This window comes from Ambystoma mexicanum, chromosome 4q, assembly GCF_040938575.1.
Source record: "Ambystoma mexicanum isolate Mex_15411 chromosome 4q, UKY_AmexF1_1, whole genome shotgun sequence".
NCBI classification, from domain to species: Eukaryota; Metazoa; Chordata; class Amphibia; order Caudata; family Ambystomatidae; genus Ambystoma; species Ambystoma mexicanum.
In genome coordinates this window covers 334,195,485-334,217,847 of record NC_090928.1, presented here as the reverse complement: position 1 = coordinate 334,217,847, position 22,363 = coordinate 334,195,485, and the positions used below count along the sequence as shown (strand labels likewise).

The 22,363-nt window shown below is 46.7% G+C and overlaps 1 protein-coding gene across 1 annotated transcript in view; it reads left to right on the top strand.

The window, feature by feature from the left end:
• Positions 1-22,363, top strand: part of RIOX1 (ribosomal oxygenase 1) — a 603,487-nt gene that overhangs the window by 193,041 nt on the left and 388,083 nt on the right. Inside the window, exon 5 of the mRNA XM_069607921.1 lies at positions 19,131-19,244. Within this exon, the coding sequence (XP_069464022.1) occupies positions 19,131-19,244 (114 nt within the window). The remainder of the gene's footprint in view (positions 1-19,130; positions 19,245-22,363) is intronic.

The following is a 22,363-nucleotide window of genomic DNA, read 5'->3' as shown; positions in this document are numbered from 1 at the left end:
CACGCACCCAGTGCGGTTAAATTGCTGATTTGGAATGTCTGGGGTCTGGGCATCCCTATGAAAGCATGCAAGGTGATAGCATATGTGAAAAGATCAGGAGCCCGGATACTGTTCTTACAGGAGGCTCATCTCCTAGATCACCAGGCACGCAAGTTCGGCCCTGGTTGAGGGGGAACACCGCTTCTACACCTCCTACTCAACTAAGGCCGGAAGGGTTATGATTCTTGTTCGCAGAGCTTTTCCTTTTACACATTATGCTACAGAGAGCTATGTCTGTGGCAGATACGTTTTAGTGCAGAGGAAACTGGGGGTACTGAAATATTGCTGATAAACGGTTATGGTCCCAACATAGATGATTCCGAATTTTATGACGAGGTGTTTAGGAAATGCGCTAAGTACCCGACTGTGCAACTGATCTGTGGTGGGGACTTTAACACTATGCTCAAAATGGACTTGACCATACGTACAATGCACCCAGACCCTTGTCGAATGTGGCGCGTACAATACATACGCATATAGCCAACCTGAGCCTGAGAGATGCTTGGCGATCACTGCATGGAACACAGAGGTCTTTCTCCTTTTACCCATCTGTGCATGACATGCACTCCGTATATATCATTCACTATTGATGTCCCATATAGTGCCCCCCCACCCCTGAGGATGCAAAGGCGATTCAAACCCACTTCATTACTAGACCCAGTCTTCAAGACTAGCGTAGCACAACACATTTCAGACTTCTTTGAAACTAATAAAGGGTCAGTGAGCGAGCAGGCTGTCTTGTGGCAAGCATTCAAGATGTATATGCATGGTGTGGCAATGTCCACGGAATTTGGGGTACTCTGCGACATTCGGCGAGAAGAGTACGTATCTCAACACGTGCAGAATACTCGAATAGGCCGTCTCCACAGGTGTCCGTAGAAATCAAAGCATAATTAGATAAATACTGTGAAGCAGCAGACCGGGAATTATGTTATTTTGATAGGCCGATAGTGGCTCGTAGATACTGGGAGCAAGAAAGACTGGACAAACTTCTAGCACGAATGGTGCGCACAGAGAGAGGCAGTACGACCATCCCGTGTATCGCCAGACGAGATGGGGCGGTTGTCACGAGGGTGGTTGAGGTCATTCAGGTGTTTTATGACTTCTACAGCGACCCATACTCCCCCCCCATCCCCCCCTCAACCTCACCACAGCACAACCTCTGATGTGGAGATCGACGAATACCTTGCTGTGATACCTACGACACTATTGTTGGCAGACACGCGTAATGTTCTTGAGACCCCCATAACACTCAACAAGATAAAGGTGGTGATAAAAGACCTTCCCGGTGGCAAGGCCCCGTGGTCGAATGGGCTAGGGGCTGAATTCTATAAGGAATTCATGGAAGCGCTCGCACCACGCCTGATGGCGGTCTGGACTGAGGCATTGGATACTGGCTTACTGCAGGAATCGATGCGTGAAGCGGTCATAACCTTGTTATTAAAACCCGGAAAACCGCCTGAAGACCGCGGATTGTACCGCCCGCTGTCCCTTATTAACACAGATGTGAAAATATTCGCCAACAACTTTTCCTTCCGACTTAACCCGGTGATGCCCGACATGGTGTACAAGGATCAGGCAGGATTCATGCTGGGAAGGTCGACTGCATCAAATGTTTGTAGGTTCTATAATATTCTAGCAAAGATCCCCCAGGAATCCGAGGGGGTCGCCATATCCCTAGATATGCAGAAGGCTTTCTACACCGTGTCTTGGCCGTTCCTGTTTTGAGTTCTACATAATTACAGATTTGGTCCTAACTTCATCAAGTGGGTACAAATCCTGTACATGCAACCTCATGCTAGGGTGTCTGTGAACAGGGTGTTGTCGTCAGTGCTGCAACTTGAGGGTGGCACCAGACAAGGGTGCCCATTCTCCCCCCTGCTTTTCACGCTTGTAATTGAACCCCTGGCTGATCTTATGAGGGCACAGCATGCAAGAGCTGGCATCCCTGTAGCGGGGCGGGTGGAGTTAATAACATTATATGCAGACCACATTATGATGTTTGTAAGGAACCCTGAGAAATATCTTCAGTGTGCGATAGCTGCAGTTCAGGAATTTGGGAGATTCTCGGGGCTCCGATTGAACACCAACAAGTCTGAGCTATTCGCACTAACAGCACAAAGCCACCCAACAACTTATTCAGGCTACGATGGACCCCGCAACAGATCAAATGTTTGGGGGTAGAGATGGCCCGTACAGCTAGCCTGGTTCGCTCCCTTAACTATGATACGCGGATGATTGCAGTTTGTGCCAAACTTGAGCGCTTGAACCAGATTCCTATCTCGTTGATGGGACGAGTGGTGCTGGTGAAAATGATTGTACTGCCCAACTGTTCTACCTCTTTAGTACATTACCACTATGGCTAGGTAGGTCCTTTTTTGCAAAAATAACCAGCGCCTGCACCACATTTGTATAGAGGGGGCAGGCGAGAACCAGCTGGAGGCGTCTCACACAATCATATGAACAGGGAGGACTGGCAGCCCCAGACTACGAGATGTACTACCTGGCAACCCAAGCATACTATGCCGCAAATTGGGTAGAAGGCGAGCCGTGAATGCCGTACATTGACCTAGAAACACAGGGGGAACCAAAAGTCACACTATTACATGGGGTGGCCACTGGGAAAAAGGGAAATAGTAACCATCTGAACTCGGTACTGGCCACGCAGCAGGCGTGGTCGAGACTGGTTCAACAGCCTCGTAACACCATAATGTATAGCCCGAAAATGCCCATCTGGGGCGCACCCTCCTGGACCCGTCGAAAATCATAACACTGTCCACACACTGGCAGGAAGCGGGCATAACACTGTTTGGGGAGCTATACCACGAAGGCTTATTCAGTTGCAAGTAGGTGACACTCCAATGCAGAAACTGCAACACTTCAGACTCAGATCTTCAAGAGCAGCAGTGTGGGACATATTCCCACAGGAACCAACATTGCATCTGTGTCTGAATGATATAATTTCCACTGGCACAACCAAAAAAACTGCCACGGCACTATACAAATTGGCACTGGCGTCCAGGAGCGTGCAAGCACCTGATGTCCGAGAGTGGGAAAAGGACCTAGGTGTCACGTTCAGAGTGGCATTGGTCACAACTGTGCAAGTCACAAAACCAGTCTTGCTAAACTCCAGGTACAGGTTTTTATTTTACACTTCAAAATATTAAATAGAGTACATCTTACCCCAGTTTGAATAAAGAAAATGTATGCAACAGCAGAGGGGAGGTGCCCAAGGTTGGTAATGCTGATTTGATGCACATCATGTGGTCCTGTGGGGCGCTTTCTGAATACTGAAGCAAGGTATGTGATGCATTGGTAGCAATGGTGGAACAACCAGTTGAATGGGAACAGTCAATATGTGTACTGGGTTATACGCTTAAGATGAACGTGGCAAAACGCAAACTCCTAAATATAGGTCGGTTACTGGCTAAGCATGCCATACTGATGCGTTGGAAGAGTAAAGTTCCCCACCGCTGAGGAATGGATGGATGGATGAATGATATGACATGGGCCAATGATCAAGAGGAGGTGTATTCCACTTTATTATCGCAAACTACTCGTCCGAGAAATACATGGGGAGGATTTTGTCAATACCTGAGTAATGGAACAAGTGCAGAAAATGTTGAGAATGAAACATTGTAAATGTTCTGTTGACCTGTTACCTGAATAACGACAATCGATACAATGCCTGTTGGGGTATCCATTCGTAATATAAATGCATTATGTTGAATTCTGTGCAGTTTAAATAAAAGTAAATTAAAAAAAGCATTGGTTAAAGCCGCATCTTGAACCAGATCTGATCTTTCTACTAAGCCAAAATCAACCTCGCCTGCAACCACTAACAAAGTGAGATTCATCACCGCATATAGCTCTGAAGCCAATTTAGTCAGAAAAATTCAATCACAGCACTGGTCTATTCTCAAGCTAGACCAAGATCTCTTGCCATTCCTAGATGAAAAACCTTTAACATTTCAGAGTTAAGAACATTAAGAATGTAATAAGTCCATCCCATTTTTCGTCACAGAAACAAGCAACAGGCCTCCACCAAATACGGAAGCTTCAGAACCTTTATGGACATTTTAAATGTGGGAAAGGCAGCATTTGTCCTCATTCAGACAATGGGAAAAAGCAAATACTAGCCCCCAATGGGACAATTCGCCAAATAAAACACTTCTCAATTGCAATACGAAGTTTGTAATTTATGGAATCTATTGTCTTTGAACTAAAATCTACATTGCAAGTACCATCCGCCCCCTCAAAAGCAGGGTATCTGAACATTTGAGATCTATAAAGAACATGGATTTGAAATATACTTGGGCCTACCAATTTCAGAAGGAACACAGTCAGGACTCGGCAGACAGCCTTCTTTGGACTAGATAAAATCAATATGCCACCTAGAGGAGGACACGGGGAAAAGCTTCTAAGATGTAGAGAAGCAAACTGGATAAATATAATGGACACATGCAATTCAGGCCTGAATTTTGATACAGAGATGATCCACTCCCTGTGACATAATTATCATCTTTTCCATTTTATATATTGTCATATCTGTAAAGAGACATTTTACCTGTAATTCGTTTGTCTACTCTGCCATTTGCATTATCTTAGGGTTCTTCTTTTCCCCTTTGTGGGATTTCTTATGATATGATATGGCATTTATAACACGCCTATACACAAGTGATTCAAGGCGCGACGAGGCAAGGGAGGGGGAACAGAGGGAAGACGGACAGCGATCCTACTAGGCCAGGTGTCATTCAGATCGCGCAAGTGCATGGGAGGGGGAGGGAGAGGGGACAGTACATGGGATAATAGAATAAATAAGTAAAGGTACGGCCAGCAGGTGGCAAGTGCAAGGGAAAGTGCAGCTATCAGATGTTAAGTGCTGGTAGTGGAACTCTAGGGATACAGTTAAGTCCCCCAGTGCAGGGGTTGCCAGGAAGGCAGTGCAGGTGTGCGACTGGCGGGCAAGGGGACCTGGGCCCGAGATCAGAAGGTGGCCAGGTAACCAGTGCAGTTTCACTTTCAGACAATAAGTCAGCAGGGGAGAGGAGTAGAGAAAAAAGCAGAAGCAAATAAAAAGGTTTTGAGGTGCTTCCGGAACCGCAGATGATTCTCCAAGTTTCAGGGAGGCAAGGAGGCTGTTCCAGAGGGAGGCACAAGCCAAAGAAAGAGATCTACCACCAACTCGTTGCTTGGAGAAGCGACTGACCCTGAGGGAGTTGGAGGCGGATGAGCAAAGCGCTTGAGAAGGAAGATATTTAGGAAGAGAGAGTTGAAGGCCCCAGAAGGCCTTGTGGACAATGCAGAGAATTTTTTAGCTGAATCCTCGCAGCCACTGGGAGCCAGTGCAGAGATTTCAGTCCTGGTGAGATATGATCCCTGGGCTTGAGGCCAAGGACAAGTCTCGCAGTCCTGTTCTGGATGAGTTGCAGAGGGCAGAGAGTAGAAGCAAGCATATTTAGAAAGAGGCTGGTGCAATAGTCCAGCCCAGAGAGAACCAGAGCTCTGGGGACAGTGAGTTTCTGGGGGAAGGAGAGGAAAGGAAGAATACCTCTGAGGAGGTGCAGCTGGTAGTGTGACTTCTTAGAGATGTCGAAGATGTGAGGAGAGAAGGAGAGTGTGGAGTCGAAGATGACCCCACGGTTTTTAGCCTCACATGTGGGAGCAAGAAGAGGGCAAAGAGAGGCCGGCCAGATAGTGACAGTTTAGGAGGGTGTGGGTGTGCCGATGAGGAGAATCTCGGTCTTACTGGCATTAGGCAAAGATCATTGGCGGCACACCACTCCTGGATGGTGGACAGACAGTCGGAGATGAGAGAGGGAGAAGAGGTGGCTGAGGGAAGCCTGAAAATGAGCTGAGTGTCATCCGCATAGCACTGGAAATTGGGGCAGAGCGCAGCAATGCGGTGGGCAAGAAGTGCCAGGTATTGGGTGAACAGCCAGGTAGAGAGGTTAGACCCCAGGGACACCACAGGTAGATTTAGAGGAGAAGTAGGACCCAAGTTGGACCTGGGATGGTCGATCAGAGGCAAAAGAAGTCAGCCACGCCAGGGCCTGACCGTGATCCCCAGGTTATCACGGAGACGGTTAAGCAGGATGGCATGGTTGACCGTGTCAAAGGCAGAAGAGAGATCAAGTAAGATGAGGACACAGGGGGGTTGTTGGAATAAAGGTTGGAGAGCAGGTCTTCACGGATGTTCAAGAGAGGAGCTTCTGGCAGCTCTGAAGCCAGACTGATGATCATGGAGACAACCAACAGATTCAGTGTGACGATGGAGCTGGGAGATGGCCAGCTTTTCCAAGAGTTTGCCCAGGAAAGGAGTGATGGAGATTGGGTGATAGTTAGCCGAGCAGTATGGGTCGGCATAGGTTTTCTTAAGGAGAGGGTGCACAGGGGGTGCTTCAGGTCGGAAGGGAAGACCCCCGTGGCGAAGGAGTGGTTGCATAAGTCAGCCAGGGGAGTCAACGTGGTCCTTGATGGTTTTGGAGGAACAGGGATTAACCTGTTTTGACGAGACTTTCATAGATCGGACTGGTCTAGAAACCTCGTCTGGGGAGAATAGGGGAAAGGCAGAGCAGGAGGGAGGGGAGGCGGCCGAAGACGGGCCAGAGGAAGAGAAGAGATGTCCTGGGTTTTAGAGATGAAATGAGAAGCCAGTGCCGTGCAGAGGGCCTGGGAAGGGTCAGGAGAGGCAGAAACTGCAGCAGGATTGGCCAGTTCCTTGCCAATTTTAAAGAGTTCAGCCGAGTTGTTAGATGCTGCAGACGCGGGCTTGGATGTGAGCTCACTTCTTGGTGAGGACAGCAAGCCGGTATTGCCTTTGGAGCAGGCAGCAGGCCAGTTTGTCAGAGGATGTACGTGAAGCACGCCATTTCCTCTCAGCTACCCTGCACTTGGGTTTAAGGGTGACGAGGTCGGAGTCGTACCAGGAGTTGCAGTTGGCTGTGGGATTCAGGCGGATCCTCATGACAGGGGCAAGAACATCGAGAGGATCAGATATAGCAGAATGGAGCATGGAAAGGGCTGTGTCAGGGTGTGAGTTAGCCAAAGAGGAAGGGGGGGGGTGAGAAAGTGGCAGCGAAAGCCTCAACTGACACGCCCTTCATGGGTCGGATGACCAAGAAGGTTGGTGGCAGTGATGGAGTTGGCTCGGCCTTGGGGAGGGTAGGGGGGTATAGAGGGTGAGCTGGGAGGAAAGGAGAAACTGATCACTCCAGGAGAGAGGAGTGGTGAGAGGGATAGAAAGGGGAAGGTCTGAGGAGATCAGAACATCCAGAGTATGCCCTGCAGAGTGAGTCGGGCCAGAGGGGAGAATAGAGAGTCGCAAAGGTTGTGAAAGAGTCCAGAGGAAGGAGAGGAAGCATCCAGGTGGATGTTGAAGTCTCTAAGAAGGAGGAGTTGAGTGGTTGAGACCAGGAGGGAAGAGGAGAGGTCCGCCTACTCAGAGAGGAAGGAAGAGATCTGACAAGGTGGCCGATAGTAGCCACAGTAAGGGAATCGCTAGGAGAGAGAGAGAGCCTGCAGACAAGGCATTGGAAAGAGGAGTAGACCTGCGTAGGAATGACAGAGGCAGGAATCCACTCTGGGAAGATTAGGGCTACACCCCCTCCCGAACGTTTGGACCTGGGCGTGGAGAGGATCTTGTAGCCGTCAGGGAGGAGAGTGCCAAAGCTTGTGACAGAGCGGCCGTGAACCATGTCTCAGTGAGACCGAGGACATCAAGGTCAAGTTCCTCCAGAAGGTGGCAGATGTCGGAGGAGTGTTTGACAGCTGAGCGAGAGTTGAGAGTGGCAATATGGAGAATGTTGCCGTCCTTGACTTCCATGGAGGTGTACAAATCGGACGTACGCCCTGCAGAGGTGTAGAAGAAGCCCGATGGGGGTGCAGAAAGGGAAGGAGGAGAGGGCGAGGTAGCGCTGGAGGGGGGAGAGGGGACAGCAGGGGAAGAAAGGAAATTGATGAGGCGTGGGAAGCGTCTATTGAAGCGGAGAAGGTTGGCCTGAGGGCCTTGGACCAAGATGGCAGCATTTACATAAATATTAATGATGACCTTAGAGGAGTGGAAGGAGGCCAAGAGGGCCTCCCACCGGGTGCCACCATTAATCGAAGAAGAAAAGAAAGGAGAGCACAGAGACCGTATGTAGGGTCCATAGGTCTGGTGAGGGAACGACAAAGAGGATGCCAGTGAAAGTTTGCCTGGAGGAGGCACTGGTATAGGTGTCAGTGATAGGGAGTGCTGCGTTGGAGACCAGGGTGTCCTTTTTTTAAACGTCTTCCTACCAGATTTAGTGAGGCGAGCAGGATAGTCGATAGAGAAGCAGTTAGAGAAAATAGGAGAGACAGAGAGCAGCATAGAGTAGGTAGGGAAAGAGGAGAAGAGGAAGGGAGGGAGAGGAGAGAAGAGGAAGAGGAGAGGTAAGGGGAGAGCACTAGGGAAGGACACAGGGCAGGGTGCAAGCCAAGGAGACGGAGAAGCGACACAATTTGAACAATTGGACAAGACAGACACTCAGATTTAAAAGACTATCTCAGTGCAAATTTAAGAACAGGAGAAAACACACCTAAGTTCGAGAGTCCTAATAGAGGGGAAAAAGGCCTAGGTTTCACAATGCAATTTTAAATACTTTCACAATGCAATTTTGAAAACGGGAGAAAACACACCTAAGTTTGAGAGTCTGCTAGGTGGACAGGGGTAAGTAGGGTAGCGTGCCGGCCAACCCTGTTGGAAGGCTGGCCACTGGCTACCGCTGCAGGCACCTGCAGGTACTGGCTGGAGCCGCCCTTTGCCTGGGGCCCTTAGCCGCAGGGACTGGGAGGGTGAATGATAACCAGCAACCCGCCAATCAGGGTAGGGGGCAGGCTTGGAGTTGGGACAGGGAGCCGGAGCAAGGAAGTGGATGCTGGGGAGGGGGGAAACAGAGAAACAAAGGCGCTGAGAGCGCTATTCCACCAAGTACAAAAACGAACAGTGGGGCCCAGGAGGCTCAAATGAGATGCTTGTCTCACCAGCACGATGCTAGAAATGGTGATGGAAGCACACAGCAGGGACCTACACACAGCATTGCTCAGAACCGCCAATCGGGGGAGGGTGCGGGCTGGGAGGTGGGACAGGGAGCCGGAGCAAGGAAGTGGATGCAGGGGAGGTGAGGGGGGGGGGGACAGAAACAAAGGCGCTGAGAGCGCTATTCCACCAAGTACAAAAACGAACAGTGGGGCCCAGGAGGCTCAAATGAGATGCTTGTCTCACCAGCACGATGCTAGAAATGGTGATGGAAGCACACAGCAGGGACCTACACACAGCATTGCTCAGAACCGCCAATCGGGGGAGGGTGCGGGCTGGGAGGTGGGACAGGGAGCCGGAGCAAGGAAGTGGATGCAGGGGAGGTGAGGGGGGGGGGGAACAGAAAAAAAGGCGCTGAGAGTGCTATTCCACTAAGTACAAAAACAAACAGTGGGGCACAGAAGGCTCAAATGAGATGCTTGCCTCACCTGCATGATGCCTTTAGTCCTACGTAAACTAGTACTATACACAATTAACACGTTGCTCACGCGAGAACTTGAATAAGCGTATTTTCATTGGTCTAGAATAGCTAGACCATTGAGTAAAGTGTCAATAACTGCACGCAATCTGAATTTTCTTCAATGTCAATTGTTTCCAAACTTGAAATAATGTTTTCTTTGATCTAATGTGCGTAATTAGCATAATGAAAAGCAAAAATTCAAGCGCGAAAGAGTGGTTGCGCTACATTTGAGCTTGGGGCAATGCGAGTTATCAGGCCCCAAGCAAGATGGCAGCATCTTGTGCCCATTAGCTTGTCACGCAAATTAAGCGCGATAACGTCATCACGCTGCTATGAAGACAGCAATTTTTTTGTTTTACCGCGGTTTAAACGCTGCAATGACAATTGTATCCTGGGAGACTCAATACTATTTTGGTAAGCCTATTTTTAAAAGCCCAAAAGTATGCTTGTAAACCCAATTCTAGGTTTGTGAACTAGCGCTTAATCTCTATTTAAATTGGTTTTTTTACAAGGCTTGCAAAATGTGCTATTTAACTTGTAGAAACCAATTTGAACGAAAGGAAGGGTCAGAAGAAATTCGAACATTCCCTCCCTTAATATTTGAATTTACAAAAATGTATTAAATTCAGCTCCACTGATATCCTCAAGGAGAAGCCTCTGACTAGTCAAGCCTCCCCCTTACTCAACTCTATAAAGAGACATCTAGCCCCCTCTTTGTTGTCACTGTATGTCACACGGGCGGTCGAAAAATGTTCCGCCCATCACCTTCCGACCCACTATACATAAGGGGGCATGCTACACCGGACTCCCTGGTGGTTACTACCACTTGGAAAAGGGCGGGTGTTCCACTGTCCTTGGCAGAAGCCCCTCCAGATAAAAATTGTAAAAAGCTTTATGCCCTGGGTAAATGGTTCACTGCCGTTGCGGCCTACTATACTAGGATTGCAAACAATTCTACTCTTCTGGCAAGCTGCAGCGATGTCCAATGGGGCCCAGTCCAGGATGGCCTTCAAGATATCCCAGAGCCCACCCGATCACACCTGCTGACGGTCATGGCAGAGGGCAGACAGGTTACTCTCAACATATTAAAGAACATTCTGGACTCTGCTGAGACCGCTGGACGCACTCTAGCCCAGTTGACTTTACTTAAAAGACACGCCTGGTTGAAAAGCTCAGACTTTAAACCCGAAACTCTGGCTTCCCTCATCAACAAACCAGTTGAGGACTCCAAACTTTATGGAAAAGCTGTTGATGACGCCCTGGAGACTGCAAAAAAAGAGCATGAAACAATAGTCGCTCTGCCAGATCACAGCTAAGCCCTTCCACCAGCGTGGAGGCTCTAACACCCACCTATCCTTTCGTGGGCAATCTTATCCCGCTCTCCCCATGGACAATATGGCTCAGGGAGTACTCCCTGGTCCCCTGGCCAAGGCTCTTCTAACAACCAATATGAACAAAGAGGTCCTCGTAGAGGCAAGGGTAGAGGCAGGAACTCTACTCCTAGAGGCTCCTTGGCCTCCATCTCAAAGTGACTCGCCGGTTCATGTCCCCTCCAATGCTTCCCTGGTTGGGGGCTGCTTGTCCTCATTCATTCACGCCTGGGAGGGGATCACATCAGACCAGTGGGTGTTAAAGAACGTCACCCACGGGTACTGCATCTAGTTTCACTGACCACCTCAATACCACCCACCGAAGAGCAGACGTCTGTTACCAGAACACCTGTGCATCCTGCTGCAAGAGGTTCAGGTCTTTCTGGAAAAGGGTGCCACAGAAGTTGTCCCCATTCACTAGGTAAACAAGGGTATTTATTCAGTGCACTTCCTTGTACCCAAAAAGGATCTCACATGCGCTCTGTGTTAGACCTGCGCCCAGTGAATAAGTATGTCAAACCTCAAAAATTCAGCGTGACAATACTACAGGAGGTAATATCTCCACTGCACCAGGGGGATTACATGGCCACGAAAGATGCATACTCTCATATTTCAATGTTGCCAGCACACAGAAAGTACCTCAGGTTCATGGTAGAGGTCACCCACTATCAGTTCAAGGTAGCATTGCCTCAGCGCCACAGGTTTTCACAAAGGTACTGGCGGTAGTAGCTGCTCACCTGTGCAGACAGTGCATCCCAGTGTATCCTTACCTCGACGACTGGCATGTTCCGTAGGAATCCCTTGTTATGAGCCAAACAAATACGCAGAGGACGGTAGACCTTATCTTCAACCTAGGTTTCTTATCAATGAGAAAAAATCCAGCCTAGACCCCAATCAAGTCAAACAGTTCTGGGAGCTCTTTCCCACCAAGAGGGTGCATAACATGCTGTTCCAGATCCCTCACTATGTAGCCAGTCACCAGGTGACTGTACGCAAGGCCATACAACTGTTAGGGATGATGGCTTCCTGTGTCTGCCTAGTTCCTCACGCTCATCTGCGCATGCACCTCATGCAAGAGTGGCTCTTGCGCCAATGGTGTCAGGCCAGCGGCACGATCTAGTGGTTGTCTCTGCAGCCCTCGTTCAGTCGCTGCAGTGGTGGTCAAGGGAAAACCTTCTGCAGGGCAAAACCTTTGCCACCCCTACAGTGGAAGCCCTCTCACCACAAACGCATCTCTGACGGGGGTAGTTCACCTCCTTCAACAGACGGCGCACAGCGTGTGGTTCCCAACATTAGCATCCAATCGCATCAACCTGTTGGAACTACTAGCAGTGTTCAAGGCCCTGGAGGCTTTGCAGACACACCACCAAGGGAAGACCGGTCTAGTCCTCACAGACAGTAGTACAGCGTTGTATTACTTAAACACTTAAACAAGTGGGCACTCACTCTCTAGGGCTGTCCAAACTGTCAGAGAACATATGGAAGTGGGCTCTCAAACACATCATGTTCCTCCTTTCACATGTTCCAAGGGAACTCAATCTTCTGGTAGATGTACTCCGCAGAGACTTCCCCCTACCCATAGAGCACGAGTGGCGGCTAATGGGAGACATTGTACTCAACGTCTTCGCAGAATGGAGCTTCCCAGAGATTGACTTGTTAGCTACTCTGGAAAACGCCCAATGCCCAGATTACGCCTCCAGGTACCCTCAGAACTGCTCCAAAGGGAACGGTCTTTGGATAACATGGTCTGGGAAATTTAGCAGGCTGGGTCCTGAGGTCTTAGAGTTCGGGCACCTCCAGCTCCCTCAAAGATGCATGGACATACTCTAAGAAGCTCGGAAACCTAACACCAGGCATTGCTACTCCAGCAAATGGAACCACTTTGTCATCTGGTGTAATGGCAAGGGCATCCATCCTATTGAATGCTCACCTAAGTATATCATCCTGTTAGATTCAGGACTGGCTTTCAATTCTCTAAAGGCCACTTAGCCGCGCTTTCGACATACACCATGTCCCAGGGCAAGGTTTCATGGTGGAAAATTCCTGTAATTAAAGCCTTTGTGAAAGGCGTAAAGAGACTTCCTCCACCAAATTCCAACCCAGCTCACAGGTGGGACCTGAATGTTGTTCTTACCAGACTAATGGGGCCTCCCTTTGAACCAATGCACAAGTCTAGCCTTAACTCACCTACAAGACCACCTTCCTGGTGGCGATCACCTCCTATAAGGAGAGTTATTGAACTGAAGGCTCTTTCAGTTCAGGACCCATTCATCACGATTCACAAAGACCAAGGTGATTTTGCGCACACACTCTCGCTTTGCCTCTACATTTATCTCAACGCTCCATGTAAACCAGTCCCTAGAACTACCCACCTTTTTCCAGAACCCCACTAACGCGGCTGAAAGAAGCCTCCACACACTGGATGTAAGGAGAGCGGTTATCTACTATCTGGAAAAGACCAAGCCACTAAGGAAACAAACCAGTTCTTCGTTATAGTGGCAGCTGGTAGAGGAGGGGACCCTGTCTCTAAATCCGCTATGCAAGTGGATCGTAAACTGCATCACACTGTGTTACACTCTTGCCAAGAGAGATCTACCCTTCACGCCTAGAGGGCACACTACTTGGGACACAGGAGCTGCAATAGCATTCATTGCAAGTGTTCCTCTTGATTGCAGTCCTTTACACAACACTACTGCCTAGATACACACTCTAGGTCTGATTCTCAGGCGGGACAAGTGACGCTAAGACCTCTTTGCTACTGTTCCTTCAGACATCCCACCACCATCTCTGGATACTGCTCACTAGTCTATGCACAGCATGTGATTCTAAGCAGATCCACAAGCATCAGAAGACATGCATTACTCACTGTTATAGCATTTGTGATGATTGTATCTGCTTAGATTCACATATGCCCACCCTTCCTCCCCTCATGGAGTAGAAGGAACATGGACTTGTTACACCACCTTCTCTCTTCTGTACTTGCTCACAATGATTATAAGGCCCCCTCACGACAGAAAAAACACAACCAGTGGGACCTTGACCCACAAGGGATTTTGGGAACACTACGCATCACATTAGGGATAGTGTTATAGTCACTCCCATGTCGACGTCCCCTTTCGATCTTCCAAAGAAAGATGCAATACTTCGCAATTTCCACTAGATGACGGACTATATGCAGAGCATGTGAATCTAAGCAGATACAATCATCAGAAATACTATTACGGTGAGTAATGCATGTCATAATGCCTCAATATGGTTTAAAGATCTTCTATGTTCCCAGTGCTCTCTGGTATTTGTAGTCTCCAAGTCAAGATGGGGAATAATGCCACAATTGTACACTTTTTGCATAACTTCTTTTTATAAGGATTTATATATTTGAATGACACTATGGTATGTGTACTTTTCAAGTTATCTTTATAAAGCAGAGTATTGTTGAAAGCCAGACATGGGGGTGAGGAGGGGAAATGATGAAAGGGCAAGTCACGAGTATTTGCCCAGGAGGTGGCAAAAGAGGTTACAATCCTGGACATTGGCGCAGTTATTTCCCCCTGATTGTGACTGCTTTTTAGGGAACATGTAAAGGGCACGTAGGTGGACAGAGTAATTTTTTTTTAGAGGGTGGACGCAACCCCTTATTTCTTTTGAGGTTGGCAAGGTTGCACAAGTATTAGGCTACTAGGATTTTACTTGGGTTCTCGTGTTCTCAGTGCAGATGCTTACTCACAAGACCACACGCACTTGTTTCATAATTGCATTTTGTTTTCCATGGAATATTTCACTACATGTTGCTGGGTTTAAAAAGTGAGCACTTTTTATACTTTTCCAGCATATTTATTGAAACATTTCCTCTCAGGTTATTTTTCTGGTGTTCATTACTTTTTTTTTTTTAAAGTCCAATCTATTGTGTCTTGCACACTTTCCTCTAAGGGGAAGGCCAATTGAAATTAATTTGTATATTTCAGTTTAATATATTGTGAAGGTTTCATGAGGTAGACAGACAACTGAATATAGTTTGGGCTATAAACGTTTATTAAAGAAACAAAGGGGTCAGAAAAAGGGCCCAACTTGCAAGTCCAAAGCAAATATCAGTCTGTGTCCAAAACCTATACTTGCCCTCACAAACAATTGTATATAATGTGTAGGGATGTCAGTAAAACATGAGAAGTGTTCAAATAAAAGTTCAGAGCTTCTTCCAGCTCTTGGTTGTAAAAGGGGGCTTCCCTTCCCCAATCTTTCAAGTCTTTCAATGTTGCAAAAACAATACAATTCCTTGGGATATTTCCCAGCTCTTCTGGCTCGGTTGCCTTTCACCAATTTCATCAATATTATAAAGTTCAGTTACTTCATATTCAGTCACAAGCTCATGGGTGAGTTAAGTGGCTTTTCCTTAGGTGGGTATACTCAGTCTAGGTGCAGTTGTCAGACCACACAGTCCACCCTTTACAGGTCACGCAACTGACACACCTTACTCACTACTTCTTCACAGGCACACTATTTCAGCTTCACTGTGGTACTAGTCTTATTCTCATTTCACATCCTCTGGATGCTTTACTACTTGTTTTGCCACCATTCACTTGTACTTTCAAATTCTTCTCCAGGGCTTTTGCCCCGGCTTTATTCTTTCAAGTTACACAGTTCCTTATATCTCTATGGCACTTGCCAATGCTTGTTCTCTCTGGTTATACAGTTCCTTTTTATCAGGGATTTGCACCAAACTGCGTTTCATCCAATCGGTATTCAATCACACTTGCTTTCTATCGAATCAGTATTCAAAACGTTTTTTTTGTTGTTCAAACCAGTCACGATGAATAAACCAAAAACAAATTCCCAGTTTACTCTCCTGCTGGGAACTCTTACCCTGTTCATGGGCGTATTCACAAGTTCAAATATTACAGTTTCACTGGCCCTCTCTTGGCTTTGTCATGTTCATTACGTTTACAGTTAGGTATTCACAACAAAACCTTTCCTTCGGTTTTCTCAGCAGATTCAGGTTATCGTGGTTATCAACATGATTCAGTTCATTCTTGACCGGCATTCATATCGCCCACACAGTCCTTGCTCACTTGCGAGCGACCCGACCTCCTGCAACCCTGTGGTCCGCACCTCAGCGTCCCAGAGTCAAGCTTCTTCGACTCACTGGGTATACTGTCTCCAGGTGCTGTTCTCCATGGCAGCAGGCTCGCTGTGGCCGTCACCGCTCCCGGCTCGGTGCGCCTCTCCTCCAGGATCTCCATCGGCTCGGTTCTATAGAGAAGGAATCCCTCAGATTCTGGAGGTATGCAGATCAGCTCTGCTACCGAAGACCTTCCAAGTGCTCCTGCCACCATCCACTTCCACTGCAATGACTCTGCAGCTCGTAGGTGCCTCGGGCCGCGTCTCCCTTGCTTCACCTCCAGCTTCTCCTGCAAGCATTCCATAGGCAATCTCCTTACCCTCACCTGAGCAGGCCATTTATACTGTTCTCCCTCCCCCCACCCTTCCTGGGCCTCAGGTGCCAGCAAACTTAATTCACTATATAACGGTCCTGGTACTCGGCATCCCTCTTCCTTGTCCCCAGTACCAGAGTGGTGTCTGTGTTTGTTTATTTATTTGGTAATGCGCGCCAAACCCATTTGCTAGCCGGGCGCAGTAGAGGTCAAGACAACTTAAGCTTGGTTACATAATGTGTACAAAGAAGCATATAATATACAAAAACAGTTTGAAAATAGGTATGTGTAAATGTGTATGTGTATGAGTCAATAAAGAAAGGATGTATGGCTCTGGTTGTCTCTCCCTTGTCCCAGTACGTAACTAGTGTCTACTGGGAGATGATTTACTACAAGAATAGGTAAGGGACTGGTAATATCCTACAAAAGTCTGGGGGGATATCTGACTCTTTATCAAAGGGAAATGGGGGATACGATGACTCACCCAAGCATGCCTCATTCCCACTCCCCAAATTTCCTTCACCCAAGTGATCCCCCCCTTTGCATATCCACCCCCAGGGTCCGGATCCGAGAGCAGTGGCCTTTCCCTGGCCACCTGAGAGGAGGATATATTGGGCTACGAAGTGAGGACTCCCTCAGGTTCTTCACAATATATGTTAACTTACTGTACGTATGTTCATGGTTGCAAGCTTTTTATTTTCGCTGTGGGGCAAAAGTACCTGGGCATATGTTATTCTTGCAGCCGGTTATGTTTTCCCTTTTCTGTGCTGCTTAAATGCTGTTAGTTGGGGTTGTGCGATGCATCACCAAGAGACCGGCCATAAAACAAGGTGCTTGTAGCACACTGCTTAACCAAAGTGTGTGATCCTTGGCAAATAATGTAATATCACTACACTTTGCCTAAAACAATTGCGAGTTCTCAAAGCCTGCTTTTATACATAACAATACCACTGTCAAAACGGGTCATAATCGGTCTGTGATTGACAGTGGTGCCAAAAAATCTATGGAATAACAAAACCCTTGAAATTCAAGGAAAAAAGTTTAGGTGAGAACAACACAACAAAGCCCCTTGAAATTTAGCTAAAGCCACCTTAACTTTGCGCCCCCTGGTGTGCAACCTTTGACCACAATGATGACTTCACTAATTACATAATTTATTTATTTGCATTTTTAAAGCACGCACACAGCCTGGGGGCATCGAGGTGCTGTTAAAGGAATATGTCTCTTGGTTGCGTATTTATAACCCGCTTAATACCCAGAGGTTTCTAAGCGCGGACCCGGGGATCAAACCTGTGTTGCTTTGCGTCATCTTGTTTCCAAGGCGAGCACGTTGCCGCTGAGCTATCTATTACATCACTGATGAAATCACTGGAGACATTACTGGTGACATCACTGTTTACATGATGTAGAACACCACTTATTACATCTGTGATGGCATCAGACCTAATATCATTTAGGGCTTGGCTAATAAAAGCTTTGTTTAACTAAATAACAATTTAGGCCGTGGCCAAGGCTGTGGACACAGTGCATGGCCAAAGGCCATGGCTAGTGGCTGGTTAGTGTTGTACAGTATACAGTGGGCACGGCCGAATGACGTAGCCACTGGCCATGGCCGAAGTCCATAGATAGTGTCCCCTTAATGTGTTACATATACACTAGGCACGTCCGAAGCTGGGACCACTGCCTATGGCCGAAGGCCATGGCTAGTGGCCAATGAGTGTTGTAAAATATAAGGTGGGCACGGGCCATGTCTTGGTGTCAGTTAGTGTTTGAAAATATACAGTAAGCACAGCCAAAGTCGGGGACCAGGTTCTATTGCCGAAGCCCATAGCTAGTGGCTGGTTGGTGTTGTACAATATACAATGCGCATTACCTGAAGGTCGGCCACTGGCCATTACCGAAAGCCATAGATGGTGTTACAATATACAGTGGGCACGGCTGAAGGCTGGGACCACTGCCTATTGCTGAAGGCCATGGCTAGTGGCCAATGAATGCTGTAAAGTATACAGTGAGCCCGGCCGAAGGCCATGGACACTAGCCATGGATGAAAGCCATGGCTAGTGGCAGCTTAATGTGGTAAAATATACAGTGGGTATGGCCATAGGCCATGGCTAGTGTCCGGTTATTGTTGTAAAATATACAATGGGCATGTCCGAAGGTGGTTGCCACTAACCATGGCTGAAGGCCTTGTCTAGTGGCCTCTTATTGTGTTAAACTATATAGTAGGCATGGCCAAAGATCATGGGCACTGGCCATAGCCAGTTAGTGTTGTAATCTAATCATAGATTCCATGAGTGATGTCATAGATGATGTAATTAGTGATGTCTTCAGGGAAATCTGTGATATTGTGGTCATAGGCTTTGCAACAGGCGGCCCGACGTTAAGGTGGCTTTAGCTGAATTTCAGGGGTTTTGTTGTGTTAAGTTCTCATTTTAACATCCCTGCAACTAAGGTTTTGTCCTTATCTCGTGCTCGCTCTTTCTCACTTGCTCTTTCTCTCCCTTTTTCTCAACCCCCCCCTAACCATCCCCTCCAGTATGCATGTAGAGAAATTACTGGGTTTGTGTTATTTGTTCTATGCCCATTTCTGTGTGCAAAGCATACTCTTTTACGCTGTCTGCCCGCATCCCTGGACTTCCCCATTCAGAGTGGAGGGACAAGGACTAAGGACAAGGATCATTGTACTGAGTAAATGGTTCCTTCCGATAGACTGTTCCGAGCTGTAACAGGAGATATATTTTTTACTTCTGCCACATTTATCTCTTTTTGTCCAGAATTGTGTCCAGTTTGGAGTAAATCTGGATGTCACCAGCTATACGGATGGAAAGAGAGAAACCCACAATCCTCCTGGCCGTGCCCTGCCATTTGTCGTATGGGACTACTACAAGGTGACTTCATAATCTATTTCTTAACCCAAATGTACTTTCACATAGCTGCTTAATATTTTGTTTTGTGAGTCCAGGTTATTTTTCTGATCCACAAGTATTTCAGGCTGGTTTGTATAGGGTGTTACAGCGTGTATAAGAGATGGCATTTTCTACTGCATATAGCTGTGGGCCCGTTCAATGGGAGAAACTTAATCTGTTTTAGACTGCCTTTTATACTTAAGTTGGGGATTGGGAGAGTCTTTGATAGTTTCCAATAAAAAGTGTAACAACAATTTGCATCCTTTGCAATTAAAGGGTCTGTAGAGACTGTACACTTCAGAACACCATCTGGGGTGCTTGGTTCTATTCGGTTTGTCTTTCCATCTTCCTCTTAAGGATATCCAAACAGTATCTTTGCTCAAAGCTTCAGTGGCGTTACAAAAGTCAGTCTTCTTTTAGAACCCTTATCTACTCATTTCTTGGAATATTTTGAAGGACAAGATAGTTGGTCATCCTGCCATGTCTTGTTAAGGTGGAAAAGGCAGTTTTTTTTATATTGCTACCTTTGTATCATTGAGAACTATTTGTCAATCCAAGATACATTTTGTATTTTTGAGGCCTTCATTTCTAATATGTATGTAGATATTTAATTTGTATTTTATTGGTTAGTGTAACATGGTCCAAATGTGCTCAACTGTGAAACTCGTGTTTAAAAGATTTCTATTGTGATTGGTTTTATGACATACATTTTGGCTTCTGCTGATTTGGAGGTGTTTTAGTGGATGTTCTCAAATTATTATTCTCTGGTACCTGCCTGTTCCACAAGACCCGTCTTTCCTTGTGATGTCTGGAGTGCAATGCGTTAGCTCCCCGTTTGCCTTGTTACAGGGGAAACTGCACTTGCCTTCACTTTCCAACAATGCTCTAGTTGCTTGGTTTCTTAAACCTCTTCTTCAGACCATAATCCAAATTAATTATAATATAGTGATTGTCTGTACAGTCCGCAGCAATAAACCCCAACTCATATTCAGAAATAGCACTGTAGAGAGGCAGATGTACACATCATCTATAGAGCCTGCCCCCTCACCTCTGTCATATTGGAAGAACAGCAAAAAGAAACTCTGCATTACAGCTGGTATCCTCCCAATACCACATTGAAGATATGAGAGACGTTATGCACGCAAGACAACCGTATGCAATGTACCCTCAAAATGACGTGGTAGAAGGAAGTCTGCAGATGCCACTGAACATAGAAGAGCTATAAGTGTCATCATACAAGTGTAACGTGTAAAGTGTCATCATGAAGAGAAGATATGAAGGTGCACTGAAACGACATACAAATACTTAAAGAATGAATACGTGACTGAAGTGACAAGGTGAACAAATCATATACACTGAGAAGATTAGTGAGAAGAGATGCAGTAGATTATATATGTATATATGCAGAAGCGCAAGGTAGATAAGACATAAAGAAGCTTGCTTAAACAGAGAAAATAGAACACGGGTAAAGCAGCCATGGTGAGAAAATGGACGTTGGCTTCGTATTAAAAGTATTCAAGAAGCCTGAAGGAGAAAACCCAAGGCTGCAGAGCTGACGGACACTGGAATACAAATTCATGCAAGAACAAAGAATATTTGTTTGACTTGGCATCAAGAGGTAACTGCAAGCCTTGAAAGGATAAGTCACGTACGCAGGACATATTTCTCTTAGATGAAGTAAAGAAGTGAACATTTGCAAGTTCCAAGTATTGTACAATTAAAGACATTGAAAGTACATGCAAGACGGAGCAATCAAGTCTCCAGAGGCTGAGGAGAGCAATAGCACCTAATATAATTGAATCAAATAGCACCAAATGGAAGGCAGTATGGACAAAATCATGGTGGTCTCATAAGTGGTGCAAGACCAGAAAACAAGGCATATTCAAGCTCTAGACGAAGATAGCAATGCACCTTCACTCCCTTTAATGTTCAGAGGAAGAGAACAGTCGACAAGGTCAACTACAATGAAGAATCCTTGGCTTAGGGTCTAACTGATGAGAGATGTAGGCTAATTGGCCAAGTGGGCAGTTGTCTTATGTTGTTCCCAGCACCCGGGTTTTGTTTTGCGTACGTGCTGCTAATGAGCCGAATGTCCAAGGTTGGAAGAGTGCCGACCAATCATGAGGGCCTATGTAATGGTGGATTATACATTGTTGCAGAAGCCATTCCGCTGCTGTTATTCTGCTATTATCTATTCTATGTATTTAGAGGTAGTCGAAGGCGTGCCTACCAGATATGGGGCAGATATGGGGCAGCAAACATCATTATGCTACTAACACCTAAATGAACTAAAGGTATATATGTTCCCTTAACCAATCCCTCCACCCGATAGGTTTTTACTGTTTGCCACATGGGATGATGTCATAGCTGATGTACAATGAGGTATAAAGCCTTTTGTGTAAGTGAAATACGTTGAGAGTGTGTGAGCTACAATCTGTTTGTTCGCCAGGTTTCCCTACTTTATTGAACTGATAATAAAGTAGTATTTTGCCATATTCTTTGAGTCTGTCCAGTTATTTGGGCCCAAGAACAGTCATTGTGATAATCCCATCTGTCACTTGGAACGCTCCAGGTGCTACTGCACATTTTGGTAGTGGTGCGGATGGTTCAATATGCGCTTAGACCAGAGAAATGGTGAAAGCTAAAGACCTCGCGTGGCAAGCTTAACAAAACCACTGCAACACTTTTGATCTATACTTGTCTTTTGGTTGGCATTTTCTTAGAGTGAACAGTAACTGTCAACCCCCCCCCCTGTCATTCCCCCCCCCCATCACCACACTGCCTCATCATTAAAGACACATAAGTCCACATCTTTTCCATTGGTTGTAGGTAATTCACATTATTTACAAAATGTATAGATTTTGTGGGCACCATTGTCATATAGTCTCCTTTTGAGATATTCCAGGGCTACCCCCAGAGTCTTGTCTAAACTGGTCAGCATCACCTTGCACTCTATATGTAATCCACTCCATCGCTAGTATTCCCCATAGTCTATGTAGCCATTCTACCCATGTTGGGGGCTATTTCTGTTTCATCATTTGGCCAATACCAGCAAGGCCGCTATAAGCATTACCATGAAGGCTTTCTTCAGGGGCTTAGAA